This window comes from Lichenostomus cassidix, chromosome 10, assembly GCF_008360975.1.
Source record: "Lichenostomus cassidix isolate B80296 chromosome 10, HeHo_3.0, whole genome shotgun sequence".
Lineage (NCBI taxonomy): Eukaryota > Metazoa > Chordata > Aves > Passeriformes > Meliphagidae > Lichenostomus > Lichenostomus cassidix.
The window spans coordinates 9,503,836-9,524,527 of record NC_139491.1 but is presented as its reverse complement, the minus strand read 5'-3'; the positions used below and the strand labels follow the sequence as shown (position 1 = coordinate 9,524,527).

General features: G+C 45.7%; 1 protein-coding gene across 4 annotated transcripts in view; it reads right to left on the bottom strand.

Moving 5' to 3' along the window:
- HOMER2 (homer scaffold protein 2) overlaps window positions 1–18,979 on the bottom strand; it is a 52,507-nt gene extending 33,528 nt beyond the window's left edge. For 3 of the 4 annotated variants that reach the window (XM_085070515.1, XM_085070517.1, XM_085070516.1), the window contains exon 1: window positions 18,717–18,979. In XM_085070515.1, coding sequence (XP_084926641.1) covers window positions 18,717–18,808 — 92 coding nt within the window. In that variant the 5' untranslated portion in view covers window positions 18,809–18,979. The remainder of the gene's footprint in view (window positions 1–18,716) is intronic. The other variant, XM_085070518.1, reaches the window with a different exon arrangement.
- Between the last annotated feature and the right edge of the window lie 1,713 nt (window positions 18,980–20,692).

Below are 20,692 nucleotides of genomic sequence, written 5' to 3'. Positions count from 1 at the left end.
ATACAACCATGCCAAATTTTACAAGTGTGTGACTAGCTGCAAGCCATGTGTTTTGTATCACTCTTCCTAATCAACGGGAATGAGCTCCCACTTAGGAAAAGTTCAAATTATTTAATTCAAATTTCCTTGTTTATCACTTGACTCATGAGCACAACCAGTGATTTGAACCACTTCAGCTGCAGAGAGTCTTTGCTGGCTGGCAAGTGGGATGGTGGTGGCCAATGGAGCTCTGGGTGGTGACATCCTGGAGAGCCACAGATCCTGGATCCATGTGTGGGGCCATGTGGAGCCAGCTCCAGCCCCAGGCAAGGCACTGATGAGTGAACACCTGCACTGGAGCAATCCTTTTTGGGGTAAAAACAGCACAGTGACCCCGTGGGTGTCTGCAGGATTAGCACCCAAATGCATTTAAATGCACCAAGTGCCCAGAGCACTTCAGGTGGATGCACCATTCATCAGGTTACTGACCACCCAGTAACTGGGACAAAATAATTTTTGTAGGGTCTGGAACATCAAGTATACTTGTGACAGGAGCTCTGGTATTCCACCAGAGGCAAAAACCACTATTTGCACGTTTTGCTATACACTTTTGCTAACAGATCGCTTCAGATTTCTATGATAAGGATTCCTAATTTACAGCACAAGATTATTTGTGCTCTCCCCACACTAACTCCCCACTTTGCCTTAACTGCCTAATTTATGAACTGAAATAAAAATATTTTTTAAAAGCATGTGTCCTCATATGTCTGCCATTTGGTGGAGGATGCACATGCCTGCAGACATCAGCCCAGAGATTTTGGAACATGGAGCTTCAGCCCAGCATCATGCACACGCTGAGTTTATACTACCTGACAGCGCCAGCACATCAGCAGTGATTTGCTCTAACAAGTATTAGATAATGAGAATCTCTCAAGAAAGAAGAGTAGACACAAATGCAAAATCCTACTTTGTGACCTGCCCCCATCACTGGGCACAATACCTGTGACAATAGTTTTATCTACTTGTAACTCTACTCACTCCTGTGTACATGTGCATCTCAAACTTTAAAAAACAACCAACTCCTCTCCCTGAAACACCAAAATTGAAGTAAAGGCAAGCCTCTGATGAAGAGGTAACTGCTGTGGGAAGAAGCTGCAGTTCATGGTGTCACACAGAGCAATTAGCAGAGTGGTTGCAGTTTATACACAATATTAATCTTTGCTCCAAGCAAAAGTGAGAGTTCATTATCCTCCAACCTGTTATCTCTATGCATTAACACTTGTGCCATCTTGGATCAAATCTTTTCAGAAGAAAAGAGAACCACACCAATTAGCTCCTTAATGATGACCAAGGATGAAGGCAGAGGACCGTCTGTCCCCTCACTGCACACACTCCAGTCCAGACAAGAGCATCCCCCTGTGCCACAAACACAGCAAATACAGCTGTCTCAGCCCAGTGCTGAGATGCTGTCACCTCAACACCCACAGCTGCCCAGCTCATGGCTGGGTCAGGGCCAGGACAGCAGGCTGGACCCACTCAGCACAGGCAATACACAGAGCTGGGGAGAGGCAGACACTAAATCTGTGCAAGTTTTGGACGTGATAGCAGCAAACTGGCATGATGAGAGCAGGCAGTTTATTGCCTTCCCAAACTGCCATATGCTAATTAATGCAGGTCACTCAGGTCTCATCAGCTGCCACAGGCAGGTTCTGGTGCTGGCTGCCAGTGCACACAACCAGCAGGAGCAAATGAGAGCCTGCTTCAACTTGCAAGGGTGCAAAACTCAGCATGAGGAGAGCAGGTGAGTAATGGCTCCATTTTACACCTGAGGAAACAGCCATGGAGAGAGAGATGGCATCCCAGGATAACAGAGCCACTGGCAAGCCTGGAAATAAAATTAATCACCTCATTTCCCCTCTGCAGCTTTGCTATCACTATCGTTGCAGAGCAGTTTCATACCACATCTACCCAGGGAAGTTTTTGACTATGCGAATTCAAAAGGCTAAATCAACAGCTGAATATTCACCACTCAAAAAAAGAGATGATTATAAGAATTAATAGTCTGTACAGAGCAGAGAGAAGCTCTCAGTGGATCTGACAGCTGCTCCTCCACACTGTGGAGGAAGGTGGGATGGGTGTCAGCCCTGCCAAACACCCATTGGTCCTGCAGTGCAAACAGTCCTTCCTCCTCACAGTTATTCCCACACAAAAATTACTTGTAAGGATGGAGACATAACCCTGACCAACACAGGGCAGAGAGAGAGGGAGGCTTTACTATCAGCTGGAAATGGAGATGGGAGAAATAGCCCAGACTGATGGGCTGGGCTAGGAAGGGGCAAGTGCATACAGGTTTTCCTGCTTTTCATTCTCTCTGTAAAAAAATATGCAGGTACCCCTGAAAGTGCCATTGTCAGCACTCACCAGCCAAGCCCTGTGCTCCCAGGTGGCACTTCCTTCCACAAGGCTGAGAATGAGAGAGAAACAGCTATTTTTAAAATAAAATTTACTCCAAGTCCTTCTTGTCAGTCTTTTGAAATTCCTATTTTACAGGCACACCAATCTCACGATGAGGTTGAAGTGCTGAATTTGGCAGCAGTGCTAATCAAGAGCAAGGTCATGCAACTCGTTCAAATATCCAGTCATGATTCTCTGGTGCCCACTTGATATTAGATTTGTTATTAACTCACTTGCAGAAATATAGGAAATTCGTGAAAAAAATCCATCTTTCTAGCTCTATTTACAGGCATTTTTATTTCAACAGAATATAATTAGCGAAAGTGCTTCTTGCATTTTTAAGAAACATAATAGTTCCAGATACTTAGACAGAAAAAAAAAATTAGAATAAAAGTACCTAGCTAAAGAGTTGTCTGTTAAAAGCACAGACATCAATTAAACTCATTTTTGATTTGTGGCTGAGTAAATCCAAAAGAGTAAAACTTGAGGACAAAAGCTCTCAGTATGAAAATCTTTGTAACATCTGTGAGGTCTCACAACACCATCAGACCTTTATGAAGTCAATATACAAATCAAAAGGCCTAGCCTGGGCACTGTGAAAGCTCACACTTTATTTTGGGCTATCTCCAGAGGTCTACTAACCTTTCAAGACACTGTGACTAAACACTGATACACAAGTGACAGGAACTGAGAGGACACTGAACTAATCCTCCATAGGCAAGGTTTCTTATTGGAAAAAAAGCAAGGTGAGGCACATGTGTGTGATACTGGTTGTGTAACCCATCATTTCAGAGATTTTTATCTGAGAAGACACTGTAAAAGGATCCATAAATCTGCACCTCAGTAATGTTAACACAGCCTGCCATTTGCAAAGGTGTGAATTCAAACTCCGCAAATTGGGAAAAATACTTGTACTCTGTTTACACCCAGCACTTCTACCCTCGTGACAAATGAAGCTGGATCAGCACATGAGCAGCCCCCAAAGTCATCCTATTGCTCTGGATTGGTTAAAAATTACATCCTCTGTGTTCACTCCAGCTCCAGTGGAGTTAATGCTTTCAGCACAGCCTCCTCTATGGCACAATGTTTGCATTGTAATATTTCAGGGAGCGATGCCATTGTAAATTGGAAGTGTAAACCCTGGAGTGGAGAGAGCAGGTCTGTAGCAGCAGGAGTAAATTCTCTCCCAGTACCTTCCCTGCAGTCCTCATCCAAGCACAGACCCAGGGCACAAGGGGATATCCCAGATCCTCAGCTCTGGACCATGGACCTGCCTGCATGGTCCAAAATCTACCCCATGCAGCTGACCTTGGGAAGGAATTTATTTTGCATTTACAAACCAGCAAAAAATTCCTTTAACACAGCAGTGGAGTCTTTATTACTACTTTTAATCCTTTGCACCTCTGCATAGCAGAAGGCTTGGGGTACTTTGAGGTTGTATGGGCTATTTGGTGTTTATTTACAAAATTAAGTCTTAGTGTCAGTGGATATTTGATCAAAACACATGGTACCTACAAAAGGAAGACTGAAGTGAAGGACCATGTGTGTGCAAGTAAAACCCACTGACACCACCAGGGCAGCATCTTTCTGACTTTTTCTCCTCCCATGCTATAGGAATTTGCACGGCTGATGAGGATAGCTTCACACAAAGCAATCTGAAAAGTTGACTTCAATCAGTGGCGTAATCAAAGCCTCACTATTGCAAAATAATATGATTAAACACTCCATTATTTCAAACGCCACAGCACTAAGCAGATCCTTGGAGGGGAGTACTTTTGTGCACTAATCCATGCATGTAATTATCGATATGCTTTCCCATGCCCTATTCAAATGCTCTCCCCTGAGGCTTTTCTTCCACTTACACTAGGGGAGGGAAAAAAAAAAAAAGGCCAATCAGTTCAGTTTAAAGAACAAGTTGTATAACTCTTTTTGATCTACTGCCTGAAGGATCAAATAAGGAATTCTACCAGCTGTAACGTCAGAAGCAAACGATAGGGCTTTGCTTGCCCTGGCCACCACCACGTGCCAGCAGCACAGGCAGGACAGGGCTGTCCCCGTGCTGGGACACGCTGTGACCCCGAGCTGCTGCCAGAGCACCTGGGATGACAACACCCTCAGCTCTGAGTGCTCTGTGAGGCTGCAAGGAAAAGGACACCAACAGATGGTTTCATGCAAGGCTGCATGTCTTTAACGAAACTTAAGGATGTAAAAATTAAAAGCAATTAAAGGATAAGCAAGTTGCTCTGGAAGGGATTAGAAAGATGCAAAGCAATGCCCACACTGGGCTTTCAGGGCTTGCATTGACTTGCCCATGCTGAGAACAGCACCAGGCTGGCAACAGCACTGCCACGTTTGGATGGATTGGATCCTACCAGCCTCTTCCAGGGGAAATCATCTAGAAGGCAAAAATCACCACATGTAGTCAAGAGCACCAAAGACAGTGTGCTAAAAACAGGAAAGAGGTTCCAGTGCAAGCACAGCCCCCCTGCTCACAGCTGCAGGTGGGTAAGGACAAGGTGCTGGGCACAAAGAGGCATGGCTAAAGCCAGCCCTACTCAATGCAGCTCATTTTAGACTATCTGAAAAGAAGCAGATTTCCATTTTCTGGTGATTTTAATAGACTAATAGAGTCAACAGCCAGAGTGCCTTGGCTGCTGCTTGCATGCAGGCAGCAGCTCTCAGGAACTGGGGGACACGATTCCTGGAACTCGTGGATTTCCTAGCAGCCAATAAGAGAACAGAATGACACATTTCTTCTGCTTCAAGTTAAAAATACAAAGGAAAATTCAAACATTTAGAAGCTAACAGTATTCACTTTGATCTTTAAAAATATAACACCATCTGTAGCCGTCAGATTTACAGTACAGATCTCAGATATGTACATTATTTGTTGGTATAAAAAGCTGTCAGCAGCCCCAGTGCAAAAGTGACAATCCTCTGGCAACCTCCTGAGTTTCAGAGAGAAGAACTACTAACCTGAAAAACTTAACCAACAGGTTATTCATGAGGAACACAGTATCTACAAAACTGGAAACCACCACTTCCCTTGCCACAAACCCCACAAATCTAAACCTCACAAATTTAAACCCCACAAATCTGAACCCCTGCAACATGTTAACACTGCAAAGTGTATGTATACGCAGGTAATGTTGGGAGAAACTTATGCCAGAAATTCCTCAATCTCAACAGCCACCTATTTCGGATCTCTACAGTCCTGTTCCCTTGGCACTTCTGATTTCTGCATGTCAATGCTTTCAACATTGTAGGTTACACACAGGTTATACAAAGTGTGGGTTATGGAAGGACTTAATTCCAAGTACTAGCACTTTTCAAGCTACGCAGGCTCCATAGCTACAGCTATAAAGCAAATATGCCAAAAAAATTACATCTTCCTGTCAGCAAAGTCTCAAAAATTAGTGTGGGCTGGCTGAAAATTTGTAGAATAAACAAAACATAGCACACACGCCTTTTATAAACTTATTATGCAAGATGAGTTTGGGTAATATGCAAAACCAATAAATAAAACATTCAAATTATTTTCTGGATATGCATTAGCCATTCCAAATCTAACCCCAGTTTTAAGGAGGTGACAGTCTTGAGGGGCCAGGCCAGGACACAAGCCAGGGGAGAGACTGGCAGGAGGAGTCAAAAGTCAGAACCCTTATAATGTCAGATCATTAATAGCTTTAAAACCAAAAGGCCTTGACCTTTTAAAAATATATATTCACTCTGCTGAAAAACCCTTCTTGCTTTTCTGAAGTTAAACAAGAAACCTTGGAAATAAATTCTTAACTGTATGATGCTAATGATGACATTTCTCATATTTGTAGTATTTAGCTTTTTATGCCTTGGAAATTAATACAACAGGAGAGGACATAATATTTTTTTTGCCTGTGATATACTCTGTCCTGCTGGTATTTTTTGATTGAAAAACTGCACTTAAATCTGGCTTTGCCTTATGAAATTAAGGTCTGCTAGACATTAAAAAATCCAATTAGTGCTACAAAAATTAAGGCATACCATTTCCTCAGTCTCATTTACACTAATACAGACTTTTTTCCTTCCTGTCAAGGGTGAAGGACACAGCTGAATGATGGGATTTTTTCCATCTCATTTATATATTGATGTAATAAGGGCAGACAGGTAGGCCCATGCAAGTGCTGATTCTGTCAGCAGCCCAAGTTGCCTGGACTGTGAATATTGTCACTTATAGATTGATAAATGGACTACATGGACTAATTGTATTCCAGCGTCTCTGGACAGATGGCAAATCTTACAGCCATATGGTGATTATTTCCATCGAGCTGAAAGTATATTAACACTTACCAAATGTTTAAAATTATAAGATGATCTGAAATATTTTTTTCCACGAAGGGGGACAAAAACAATGGGCTGGGCTGGCACTCTGGGCTGGGCTCTCTCCCAGGATTGCTGCTCCATGCAGGCTGCAGGGCATCGCGGTTATCGATGGAGCTGGCTGTGTGCTGGGCTGGAGCTCAGGCTGGGTGACACAGGGCACTGAGTGCCTCATGCCAGCTCTTCTGCACAGCCTTGTTTAGTGCCACTCTGCCTGCTGCCCTAGGAGCTGGCAGCACTGAGACACACATTTCCTTCTCCTGCTACTTCTCATTGCTTCTCTTCTCGCTGGTTGAAGATGCTCAAGTTATTGTCCTACTTTTGAAGGCAGCTGCATACCCAGCCCTGCCCCCTGCAAATCCAGTGGAGGATTGCCCAAACCCCAAACACAGGATCCCTGGAGTAGGACTGACTCAGCAATGTGAGCTTGCAGCCCAAAAAGCCAACCATATTCCGGGCTGCATCCCAAGAACAGGTCCAGGGAGGGGATTCTCCCCGTCTCAGCTGTTCTCATGAGCCCCCAGCTGGAATACTGCATCCAGGTCCAGGGCCCTGATGTAAGAAGGACGTGAAGCTGTTGGAGCATCCAGAGGAGGACACACATGATTAGAGGGATGGAGCACCTCTCATCTGCAGACAGGCTGGAAGAGTTGGGCTTTTCAGCCTTCCAGTACCTAAATGGCTACAGGAAAGCTGCAGAAGGATTTTTTACAAGGACATGTAATGAAAGAAGAAGGGGGAATGGCTTTAAACTGAAAGAGGGCAAGTTTAGATTATAGAAAAAATTCTTCCCTGTGAGAGTGGTGAGGCACTGGCACAGGTTGCCCAGAGAAGCTGTGGATGCTCCATCCCTGAAAGTGCTCAAGGCCAGGCTGGATGAGGCTTTGAGCAGCCTTGTCGAGTGGAAGGTGTCCCTGCTCATGGCAGAGTGGTTACAACTAAATGATCTTTAAAGCACCTTTAAACCATCCTATGACTACACATGCACTAAATGCATTTTGCTATCCCCATGGCTGCTCCCAAAAGAGGAATTGGCTGTGAGGGGACAGAGCTATGCTGCAGCAATCCTGTGAAACAGATCAAACCAGCTGAACAGTGACCTGAGGCTCACCCTGCTCCCTGCCAGCCACGGAACCCTTGCAAAGTTCTGCAGTGCTCCTTCAGCACCAAGCTGGTGGCTCAGTGTGTTTACCCCATGCAAGTAAAACTCACCAGGCTGAGACACATCCCAGGTGACACAACCTCCTTATGGCTGCATCCTTCACTAATACTTCTGCTCTGGGGCTTTGAACCTTGCATGAGATTTGTGCAGCAGTGAATTCACCCTTCAGAACAATGGGAGAATACATGCAGGAGAACTGATCCTCTTCTGCTCTAAGTTACTGCTTATTTATACCAAACAAATGTGAGCAAAACCAGCTCAAATTCTCCACAGATGTTTATGCTGGAATAATAAACCCATATTACACAATTTAAATGATTTTTTGCTTCATTTTCAGAACAAAATTCTGAGCACTGATTTGTTTTAAAATTGGATTGAAAATAATGTTTTGTATTCTGCAGTTATTTTTTTTTTTTGCATTCACTTTCATGATAGAAAAGTCCTTGCTAGTGGAAACAACCACCTCCTTTGCTCGGGGAGAAAAAATTTCATGTATCAGTTTTCCCTATCTGCCGTAAGTAAAATACAGCAAGTCAAGAGCTGGAAAGTGCACTCTTCATAGTCCCTGTGATCTAAAATTAATGCCTGGTGTTGGTATGGAGAATGGATCAAGTACTTGCTCAGCCACTGAGGACAAGGTGCCAGCTGGTGAGAAATTCTTACTACGCTTTTCACACATTCACACTTTAGCACCCAAAGAATTAAATCGATTTGATTTGCAAGTCCTCTATTGCAGGTCTCTCTAAACACAGGGCTTTTTAAGGAAGCTTTACTACCCCTGAAAGGCAGCAAAAGAGCATTTCAGTTGCCCATTTCTCCCTAGACAAGGCAGACTAGCCCTGTGTTTTTCCATGTGCCTGGAGCTGCTGGCACCCTGGGCTCCAGCCAGGCTGTCCCCCCAGGCAGCAGCAGCTCCAACGTCACTGCAGGGCAAAGAGAAGTGCCAAAGGGAGATGGAGAAAGAAGAGAGGGGGAAAAGTAACTTAACTCCAAGGTGCAAAGTTGGAACCACCTGTTTAGCTCATGGAAATCAGCTGTTCTTTTATGGGATAACAGACAGCACTGAACCATCTCAAATCGTTCCCGGCAGCTGCGTGTCTGTTTTGTCTTCTGGCCAATAAATTCAGAGGTCATCCTGTAAAGCAGCTGATGAGCATAAACTTTGCAGTACAGCCTCATGCCACTTGTGCTAATTTAACAGTTATTGGGAAGGGTGCTGGAAATCACTGCAATATTGCTTTGATATTTCACAAGAGAAGCCGTATAGAATTGCACAATATTGCTCTCCCTCCAAAGGCCAAGGATGCCAATTCATAAGGCAGGGAGGAAAGACCAAGCAGGGAATGCAAAGTGGATTAGATATTTTTATTCCATTCCAAACTCTAAGCTTAAAATATAAAAAACTTTGGCAAGTTCTCCCCCATAGAATTTGAAATGCTAATTTCTAACTCAATGGAGAAAAGTTCTTGCAAAGATGTGAACAATACGTATGCAGGATTATTACTTTGCGGCTGAAAAATTCAGAACAGACCTTCCCTGTAGAGGGAAAAGCAGATAACCACAACCACAGGAGGGGTGTTCACCCCAGGCTTAGGTCCAGCTGATGAAGGATGTTGTCCCTATAGTCCTCTGCAAAACCACAGGCTCTGCAGAAAAGTCTGGGGAGGCAAAACAGGGCGAGAGAGATTGCTGGGAGCTGCACACAACCACATCCTTGAAAGCTGATGCATCTCCCATAATATGCAATTTTGAAGGTCTCAGAAAACCTTCTGTCTGGGGAAAGTCTTGGAGGATCACATGGAAACTTTAAAGACGTTATTTGTCCTTCAGATCTCTCAAAAGACGAAGTGGAATTTCACATTTCACATTGAGCACACATACCCATTCCCCTGCTCCAAAGCACACAGGAAGGTTAAAGTGGCACAGAGGGGAGAGAAAAGTTCCCCAGGGAAGCTTGGACACATACACATTTCTGGATCTGCCTGGGAGGACATGAGCAGCCTCCCAATCCACCCCAAATAACTCCTAAACCAACAATTCCCTCACCAGAGCGTGGGATCTGGTCCTTGCTTCCCAGCTATTGTGTTCCATTGTAACTGAGATTACAGACTCAGCCTTTTAATTCAATTCCCTTGAATTTGGGTGGGTGTAGTGAAGTGACAGATCCCTGTTCTCAGTCAAGCCAGTTTCTGTTCTTCTTGAAAAGGACCATAAACCAAATTAGACTGGTTTTTATGAATGAGCATTTTTAGAAGACACTTTAAATACAAGTTTATGAGGAACACGTCTATAAACAACAGGCAACAGAAAATTAGCTATCTCCTGTAATGGTCTACATAAGTGACAAACAGCTGTCAAACATAAAATAATCATGGAAAGAGAGAGTTCGCATTCACCTGTGTGTTGTAAAGTTCTAGGCAACTAAATCTCCTTTATTATTTCACAAAAGAATAAATTTGTCCCTATCGCAGCTGGAGGAGAGGGGATTATTATGACAATCACTGAATTTAACATGAACATGACCTGAGTGCAAAATACTTTTATCTGCTCTCTGTACACCCAAGGACCACAGTTGTGCCCTTGCTGTACATTGTGCCCATAAGCACTGCCCACCTTCTGTCCTGTCTGGGCAGAAACCTCCTGGCAGGTCAGGGAGGAGTATTTCAGTTTTGGGGTTTTTTTATCAGGGGTTTGGACTAGCTGAGGGTGTAAGAAATAGGGATTTTACCTGGAGGGACAGTGCTGAGGTACATCCTGTGTGTAGACCACACAAGATACAGACTTATCACAAACAATATTAAGAGAGAGAAAAAAAAATTGAAAATAGGAAAGTGCATACATGCTATATTAGTGTTTGAGAGAGAAGGTGAGGTGGCTAAACCTCCTCTTTTGTATAAATATGGAATGAGATTAAGCTGACCACCTTGTGGCTCTCAAATTGTGAAACCCCAGCTCCACATCAGGATGTGCTACACAGTGGAAGTGTGCTAATGGAGGGACACCAGAACAATCCCAATTGACAGCTCTGGGAGAAAGTTCAGCTAATAGGGACTGATGACATCACCTTCAGGATTGGCATCACATCATCCTGCATGCCAGAACCTGCTCTGTCCCAAAAGGTAGGATCCTCCAAGGGCAACTGTCACCAACTCTCTGCAAGCCAAATCTGCCATTCGGAGGCATGGAACCAGTTTAAAATCTGGAATTCACACAAACTTAGCTATGTGATTGGTAGGACTTGGGGTGCTTGGGGGACACAGGGACAACTACACTGTTGCCATCTTTGCATCAGTGTCTGAACTACCCACCAGAAAAGAGCTCCTGCCTCATCTTCAGACATCAGCATCTCTGAAGTAAATGATCATAAGGTGTCAGACTCTCCCCACATTTCCCACACATCCTGCAAGCACAGCCCTGAGTGCTGGCTGGGGACATTCTACATTTCTCAGAGAACTTCAGCTTTTTTCAACTCCTGCTCTTACTGAACATGTTCAATATCACAAAACAGATCATATGTTCCCACAACCAACTGCAGGGAGACATTTTAGATGTGTGCCACAGATTCATAATGGGAAGCTGGAATACAAGAGCCTGATAAAACCAGGGAATGAAACAAAGGCAATGACAAAGTGTTGCTGTTACAGATTACAGAGCAGCTCACCAGCAGCAGAGTGCCTGAGTCAATCATTGAACACAATTAACACGAGGGGAGACAGCATGCACCATGAAGTACTACCTTTCAAAAGGAAAAGCTCTAAATACTCCCCAGCTCTGGCTACACCGTCCTCCTTTCAGGGATGAAACAATGAGTAATTGAATACTAAAAATAAGATGCTCACACCTCCACATATAAAATTAAGATTTCCCTTCAGTGCCAAGCAAGATTAAAATTTTGTAATTTTTCCCCCCAAGAAACACAGTGGTTCTGTATCTGAGGAGAATCTACTGCAAAGTGTTAAGCAAACAACAAGTATTTATTCAGTAAGTACTCATACAGCACCATTTCACAGTTCCACAAGGAAGGATCCTCAATGCAAGCAGAAGCAGCTTTAGGAAAAAATATTTTACAAGCTGGCTACATATTTTTAAATGTATTCCACAGAGGCCTTTGCTGTCTTGCTGCACTGAAGTACTAAACGTTGCCTGATAAGAATGCAGTTGCAGGATTATTATTATTATTATAATGAAAATGCTAATGGGGAACAACACTGGCAGTTCTGGAGGGCTCTCCCAGGCCTCTTGATGCATAGGCAGAAAAGTGAGACTTCTATAGAAATTTTCTTTTTGAATAGCAGAAGGGTTTGAGTTTCTAAATCCTGTAGGCTGCAGTGAAACTTCCAGATGGAAAGGAAACAGTTTGTCCCTTCAGGAATTCTTACAATCTCGCGTTTTGATAAGCTACATCAAGTAAATAAAACCAGAGCAGTGCAGGAGGAGGCAGGGAAGGAGGATGCAGTGCCACTGAAGGGAACAGGTCTGCACAGTAAGCAGCACTCACTGCTGCTCACACCTCCATCACCCTCTTTTCCCTTGCTCCCCTGTCTCAAATCTGCATACTCTTGCTCTGTGATAAAGCCACTTGTTTTGCAGCTAAAGCTCTTGCTAGCCTCCATCCATGAAGCCCACAAATCCTAGAACACCTACACAGCAGAGCCTCCTGCTCCCCTATGAGTCACTAAGCAGGCTGTCCCGCTTGCTGATGTCAGCCAGCAACATCCATTTTTTTTAAAACAAATCCTAAAACGCCCCGAGCATCAATTATTTAAAATATTATCTTCATTTTAATCCTGACCCCAGTGGCAAAATTACCATTACGAAGCAATTCTGAGTGATGCAGAGGGTCCAGCAGCCTCTGATAGTTGCTGCGTCAATGAGGAGTAAGCAGGCAGCTCCTCGTGTCACACATGAGCTCAGCACAGAGCAGCAGCGGGCACATTCCTCTCACAAACAGGCAGAGAGCAGCTAGGATGTGTCACCAGAAATACAATCAAAGATCAACTGCATCATCCAGTCTCATCCTGTACATTTTGCATGGGTGTGTATTACACAAGCCCTACTCACACCAGCCCTAACCAGGGGTGGTGTGTGCCTGTGGCGCAGCAGAAACCTTCCCAGATACTAATTGTCTATTCCCTGACTAATTGCTCTTGCCATTAAAAGTGCTTCTTTAATGCTCAAGCTTAAACACTTCCTGGCTTCGTCTGAAGGCAGTGCCCTTGTCACATTCTGAGGTTTGAGAACAGGATCATCAGCTGTTTGCAGTGTACGGCTGAATTATCAGACAAACATTGGTGAAATACATTCCTCTGAGCACATTTACATCCTGAAGAGCCACCACCAAATCACAGGATAAACAAGTCACACACGGTATTTGCAGTGCACAGTGCAAAAGGCGATGCAGAGCATTCAAGGTGAAAGCAGACAGAGATCTGATCATGTAGCAACCTTCAGGAGTGAGGACTCTGCACACACCCCATCACAAAGTCAACAGGAAAACCAACAGCTGATTCAAAATGCTTATGCGTCCCTAAGTGTATGTTCATGGGCGAGGCTATTTATCTTGGGCACTGCAATAACAGAGCCAAATGAATGAATAAAATGAAAACACAGCACTGCAGAAAATCTAGCAAAACCAGGCTGATGCCCTTGCTCTTGGGTTCTCAGCAAACTCACTGTCCTTCTCTGCCTGTTTCAGTCATGCTGAGAATATGTCTGAGCAGTTTGAGACACTTTATCAGATCTTGGATCAGTTAAAAAAGTTTCACTTTAAAGGAACTGAACATCAAATAGTACTTTTTAACATTTCAAATTATACCATTGTTATCAGGAGACCTACTCACCATTCTCTTTTCAAATAGAAAGAAGGGCTTGAGGGACATCCCAACTTTGTGGAGAATAATTTATTTATAAGAATTTTCTCAAGTGATGCTCAAATTAACAGTGGTAATTAATTAGGTTAGCTGCTGAAAGCAACTTGACTATGATGACTCTCAGCATCAAGTTTTCTTTCTGTTCACTCTTCCTACAGCATAGTGGACACAAACAAATGTCTGAAAAATCTGCAGCAGACCACTCAAACTAGTTGTGGTACTGGAAGATAGATTTCTCCTCTTGTAATTTGGTGAATTTATCTGTAGCAGACCCTATAAATTCAGTTATGTGCATCTGCCTGCACTGCCATGAACTCCTCCCATAGTTGTGAGAGGCAAAGTCACTTGGACCAAACACTGTTACAGGTTTGTTCACTCACCTGAACACAGCCACACCAAAACTCTAAGCACACACAAATCATTAGGAGTATCTAGCTATTTGGCCTCCTTTTTTTTTTCTTCCACCCACCCCACCAAGCTCCCTGCCTCTCCAACCTTATATAAATGGAGTTCAACATAAACAAGGGACTACATACTATTGAGATCAATGGAGTTTTCCCATCATTTCAGTGAACCCAACACACTGCTCTAGAGCACAAAGCTTTTGGGACCTGACTTTTCCACTGGTTTTTGTACAGACACCTGTTCAAGTCAGAACAACACCCATTTATATCCATCCTGCAAAATGGAAATAGCTATGTCAGGAACCAAGGCTGTGAAGAATGAAGCACCCCCAGCCAGCTGCTTCAAAAACCAGGAGAGGAACAGTCTCAGCATCTATCAGACCTCAGCTCCTTTCCTTGAACACCAAAACCACCACCAGCTAGATACAATCTGCCCCCCTGAGCTATGCTGGGGACTGAACTGAAGCTGCTGACCTAAAGATCTCAGAAAAGGAGTCCCTGAGCTCACAGTACCAACTAAGCTGTGTTTGGGCACACTCTGGTCCCAGCCCTGCTTTGCGGGACCCCAGACTGCAGTGACAGCCAGGTGCCACTCTCTGCCTGCCACTCCCAGGGTCCCAGGATGCCCCCTTCCCTCGCAGACAGATGGCTTGGCCAAACTTTGGAGGGAGCTGGTGCGAGACTCCCATGGATTTCAGCAGGAGCTGGAGGAAAGCCAAGGTGAATTTCCCCTGCAACAACACAACGGAGCTTCTCAGGCAAAGCTTATCACCATGGTTTCTAAAGTACTGCTGGTACCAGAAAGTGAACACCCTCCAAAATTACTGTCTTCCTATAGCATGAGCTTCATCACATCTTCTGCTTCGTTCATCTCCTTCTTTCCTTGTCCTTTTGCCTTTTACTTCCCAAACAAAGCGTGTTGGCCAATGGACATTAGTACTGCTGATAGCAGAAGGGAGGAGAGCAAGGCAGACTTTCCTGATCTCTTAAATGTCAGTGCATAATCAAAACATTACATATGGCTGCCCTCAGTAACACAGCCCCAACTGCACCTTACCGTGAATATATTACAAGGGAACACAGTTTTGTTCAAGATACCAATCTCCTTACGATGAGGTTACTTCATTGCCTGATCCAGGCTTGGAAACTTTCCTTTTTCAAGCTTTGTGGTGCTTGGCTCAAAGCTCACCTGGAGAGGTATGGATATATCCCAGCTGGAGGGGACTGAATTATCCCACTAACCCCTGAGGAAGCAGCAAAGAGAAGACTTCTCATGTCAGCCAAAAGAAAGGTGTGCTGTGAGCTAGGTCACCATTAACCTGTATAGCACACACTTCTACATGGTTGTGCAGCTTTCTGCAACAACTTCTACCACTCAGAGGCCTGACTGTCACTTTGATATGACTTATAAAACAGAACTAAAATACAATTTTAATGCTAGAGGGTATTTAAAATGGTTGAGTTTAAGTCCAACACATAATATAAGTAACAGCTTCAGCAGCAGTAAAGTGATTTACAGGTCTAATTCAAACTGGATACTTGTCACACACCTCATAACAGAAATGCTTTGTAATGAATAGATAAGAAAATACAAAGATAGTAAAGAAATGAAAATAATAAAAGAATTTAGGCACAGATGAAACAGCTATCCAATACCTTCTTAAATCAGGTAATACCTAAACCTCAAGCATCTTTATAACTAAATTTAACTCAGACTGCTTACACTGAGCTCAAACTGAATCAGACCACAGCTATTAGATGAGTAGGTACAGCCCACTAATATCTGAGACACTTCCTTGATTGTGTCAGCCCTTGGCTTGTAACAGCAAGAGACAAAGCAGGTGGTATTTTCAGAGACACATTTCTACAGCTGGAAATGTGTTACACTGTGGTTTTCAAATAGCTGAAGTTTAAGCTCTGAGACTATCGTGGTAACAGCAGTTACCAGATATGCTGGGTGGAAGAAAAAGGTGATTTGGGAAAAGATTCATTCCCTTTAAAGTAGACATTTGTCCAGTGAGATTCTTAACAGTGACATGACGAAAATACAATGATTTTCAGTCAGCAGTGACTTTCACATTGACTTTTATGGACATCAGAGCAGATGCTTTTCCTGGGACACTTTTTTACATTGTTTTCATACCCCCTGTATTACAGGCATTAGGATTTTTTAAAAAACATGTAAATTGCTTTTGTAAAACTTGACACTACCTTGCTGCCTAGTAAGTTGAACTAAACCAACAGTTTAAATAGCTCAGCTCACAGCTAATAAGCAATTTAAATAGCTTTGCTTTGCTGAGCTCAAGTAGCTGTATCAGGTTTCATAGCACCATCAGTCACTGCCAAATCCATAGGCAGCATTTAAATGAATCATTAGCAATAGTCACCCCCAGGAAAAATAAAAAAAGGAAAGTATAAGAAAAAATATTTTAAGAGCTAAGAATCAAGTAATTGTCACAATTTCTATGAGTACATGCCCCATATGTGACACCAAAGTGTGCACAGGAAGCAAATTCCACTCTAATACCTGGGCCAAAATATATTCTTCCAAGCAAGAACGACTGAGCTCTGTGTCCTGAGCACAACCTGCTTCACAAAGACATGTGAGTATAGAGGTGCCTGTTTCACAGAAGGGAAAGCTAGAGCATGCTGAGGTGAAGGATTTGCAGCACAGATGGAACCGGAAGAAAACTGGGAGGTTGCTCCTGTGTCATGTGCGCTAAGCCACAGCTGCAGTAATGCTATCACAAATGTGCTTCCAAGCTCTCCGGATCAGAAAGGTGAATGGCAAGATAATGATGTGAGACACTGGGAAAATGCATATTCACTAAACACCCTGCCTGAACTCTGTACAGAGTGCAAGAGTAGGTGCAACCCACGCCAAAACCCGGGGAATGAATGGCACTGGGAGCTTGAGCTCACGTGCACCAGTGTAAGACTGAAATAACTGAGAAACACATGAAATCAGGGTATTGAACTAGACTAGTGAACGTGCCTGCTCCCTGCACAAGCCTGCATGACCTGACAGTGCATGTAGCAGCTCAGACAGGAGCACAACCAGAGCTCTCAAAAGCCTTCCAGTCCTTCGCAGCTTGAACAGCTCCGGAGGCAGAGCAGGACCACAGCGAGCCCAGAACCACAACTGACTGACAGAAGGGATGGGGGACAACTGTGACCTTCCTCTCAATTATCTCCAAGCCACAGCTAAACTGATTACCAATATGGAAATGGTTAAAAATGACAACAGCAAAAATATCTGCCTTTAGAGACACCCAGGTAGAGTGACAGAGGCAGGTTTCCCGAGGATGGATGTTTCTGACCATCCTGGACTCCGTGGGGCAGTGCTGCTCCAGACAGGTTTTGAGATTTCTTTCTCAAACCTCAAGGAGAGTTTCTGTTTTATTTTCCAGTGAAACTTGGCATAATTAAGAAGCAGATGAGCCTCTTGTAATCCTGAAGTGAAACATGGGGAGAAACTCACTTAGATCCTATTTCTCCCTGTGCCCATGTACTTCTATTCAGTACTCCTGGGTATCAAATTCAGACACATGCATGTCATTTTAATTCATTATTTATCCATATAGTCTCGAATTAGATCACTTTGACAACAATAAACAATTCTATAGAGGGAATTTGGACAGTTAAAAGCAGCAAGAGGAAGCTCAGAAACTGAAGAACGATTCCTTGCCACAGAAGGGCGAGGAGAGGCAAGGAAAAGGTGGAAGAGAACATAATAGGATAAAAATAAAGTAAATTAAATGTGTGGGTTTGGAATCCCCCAAGACATTCTGGTCGAGAGGATCTCAAACCTATATATAGTTCAAGCCAAAGACACAACCTTAACCTCTGTTTCCTGATATTTAGTTCACAAATTGCCCTAATGCCAGCATTTGGCTTTTGTCCCCTCACGTAAGTTAGAGGATAGCAAAAATGTAGGACTAATTTTTGGAAAGACCAAGCTGAATTCTCCAAGAGGCCGTCACATGTGACCAGAGACTTCTGGCACGTTAAAAAACAAAATAAATAAAAGGGGGGAAATATTCACTCAAATTAGGGAGCAACTGGCACAATTCAGGCAAGTTTACAGTGTGCCTCCAGCAGCCAGAGCTGCCGCTGAAGCGGCGCGGGGAAGATGTGACAATGAACTCGCTGCACATCCCGCAGCTGCCCGGCCAGGGAGCGGACAGCCCCGCACAGCCCCGCTCCGCCACAGCCCGAGCTCCTCCCGCTCCTTCCAGCGGGGATTCCGCCGCCGGTGCTCTTCCCCCGCGGCGTGCCCGCTCCGCCGGCGGCTCGGGCGGGAGGCAGCTCCCGAGCGGGCGGCAGGGATTAATTACGCTCTCGAACGCCGGCTCCGGGCAGCGCTCCCGGGGCGGCCGCGCTCTCCCCGCTCCGCTCCGCTCCGCACCTGCGGCGGGCCGGGCGGCGGCGCCCACGCGGGGCCGGGGCGGGACGCGGTGCCCACGCGGGGCCGGGGCCCGGCGGACTCACCCCATGTCTCGGCACCTTTCGGCGGCGGCGGCACCCCCGGGCGGCTCCCCGCGCTCGGCGGCCAGCGGCGGCCGCGTCCCCACTTCGCACATGCGGCCGCCCCGGCCCCGGCTGGCTGCGGCTGCACGGCGGCTGCACGGCGGCGAGAGCCGTCCTGCTCCTCCTCCCGCCGCCTCCCTCCCCCCTTACATAACCTCCCTCCCGGGCGGCGGCGGCACCGAGCAGCTCCCGCGGCACCCGCCGCCCTGCCAGGCGGCAGCGCGGGGGCGGCGGGCGGGGCGGGGCGGTGGGCGAGCCCCGGAGCCGCTCCGCTCCCCGCCCCGGGCCGGGCCGCGCCGGTGGGCGGGTTGTGCCCCGGCGGGAGGCTGCGGGATCTCCTTCCCACCGTGCCCTCGCCGGGGGGCCGCGACCTGCCCGACGGGGACGAGGCGGCGAGAAAAGTTCGGGTGAAGTTGTGGGGGTGTCCCCGCACGGCCCGGCCCGCGGCCGCGAAGGCTCGGCGGGGACAGGGCTGAGCCCACCCCGGGGACCGGCTGTCCGGGAGCGGCTGTCCCGCACCGGGAGCGCCCCGCCGGCAGCCCCCGCTCCGCTCCGCGGGCACGGCGCGGTCCGAGCGCGGATCCCGGGGATGCCCTTCCGACCGGAGGCGATGCCGCGCCCAGGGATGCCCTGGGAAACACGAGCGGGCGATTCTCCCCCACTGTCACGCCCTCCCCGCGTCTTTTCACGCCCCGAATCCGCGTTCCCGTAGTTGAGTGCGGAGCCTGCGAGCCACGGGGCTGTGTCAGCCCTTTTGGCCACTGGTAGCCCCAGCCCCGCAGCCCAGCCCAGGGACCGCGCCCAGCCATCGCCCGGCTGCTCTGCCCACAAATGTGAATCCCATCGGGACGACTGAATCTCCTTCGGCCCTTCTCAGCCCCGCTGCAAATCTGTGCCACACAGGGTCCCAAAATTATGTGGGTTTCGTGAAAATAAAAAGAGGGACGATTCCTAACCAGGGAAGGAAAGATTGCACTGGTGTGGAATAGCCGTGTGATGGCTACCCAGCCGCGAGGGTGACACTGGCATCTGACCGGCAATCACAGGACACAAATCCATAGCAGAGCCGTGGACCTGCTCGTTCGGGTGTTCACAGAGCTGTGTACACAGACACACTTACTCTTTCGTGGAGAAAAGACGCCCAATTCACACATAAGACAGGCTTTTAACTTCACCCACACAAAGTTATAATTAATACTCTGCCATCAAGAGTGATTATTTTCATATTTTTTTTTTTTTTAAATCTCACGCTGATTTATCCTTTCTTTCCAAGAAAGTTTAGAAATTGTGGGAAAGGTTTCATGTTTGCTTGCTTTGACTTGGTGTGTAATAACTGGTGGTGTCCCCAGTATTGCCTCAGGACCTTATGGGAATCCTGAAAGGGAAACTTAGCCAGCAACAAAACACCTTCCAGCTATGGACAATGGAACTGTTTAATGACAGACAATTATTTCCTGATGTCTGGAACACCAAAATAGAATTTCAGTCCCATATACTCAAATAAAGTCCATGGTCTGGGGGGAAAGGAGCAGGGTGGATTTCTTAGACATTTTCACAAGGCTGTGGGATGTCACCTCTCCAATGTACCTGCTCTCTTTATCATGGTCCAACAGTTACTGTGGATGTTGAAGGGGACTTAAGTCCTTACCTGATGTCAGAAGCTCCCATGTCCTGCTCTGCCAGCTGAAGGTGAGGTTCCATTTGCTCTGAGACAGCCATGGCAAAAGTGGCAATTCTTTCGTGTTCACAATGACCTGCGTCCTTGAATATTGCTTTGATGTGACCATTCCTCTCTTCTAGGGGAAGCAGTGAGGGGTAATATTCTCTGAGGTGAAAAACAGCAGCCTAGCAATCTTGTGGAAAAAACTTGCACCATGAATCTGAGCATTTTATAACACTGTTTTTACACCATTTACCTCATTTTGTTAAATTACATA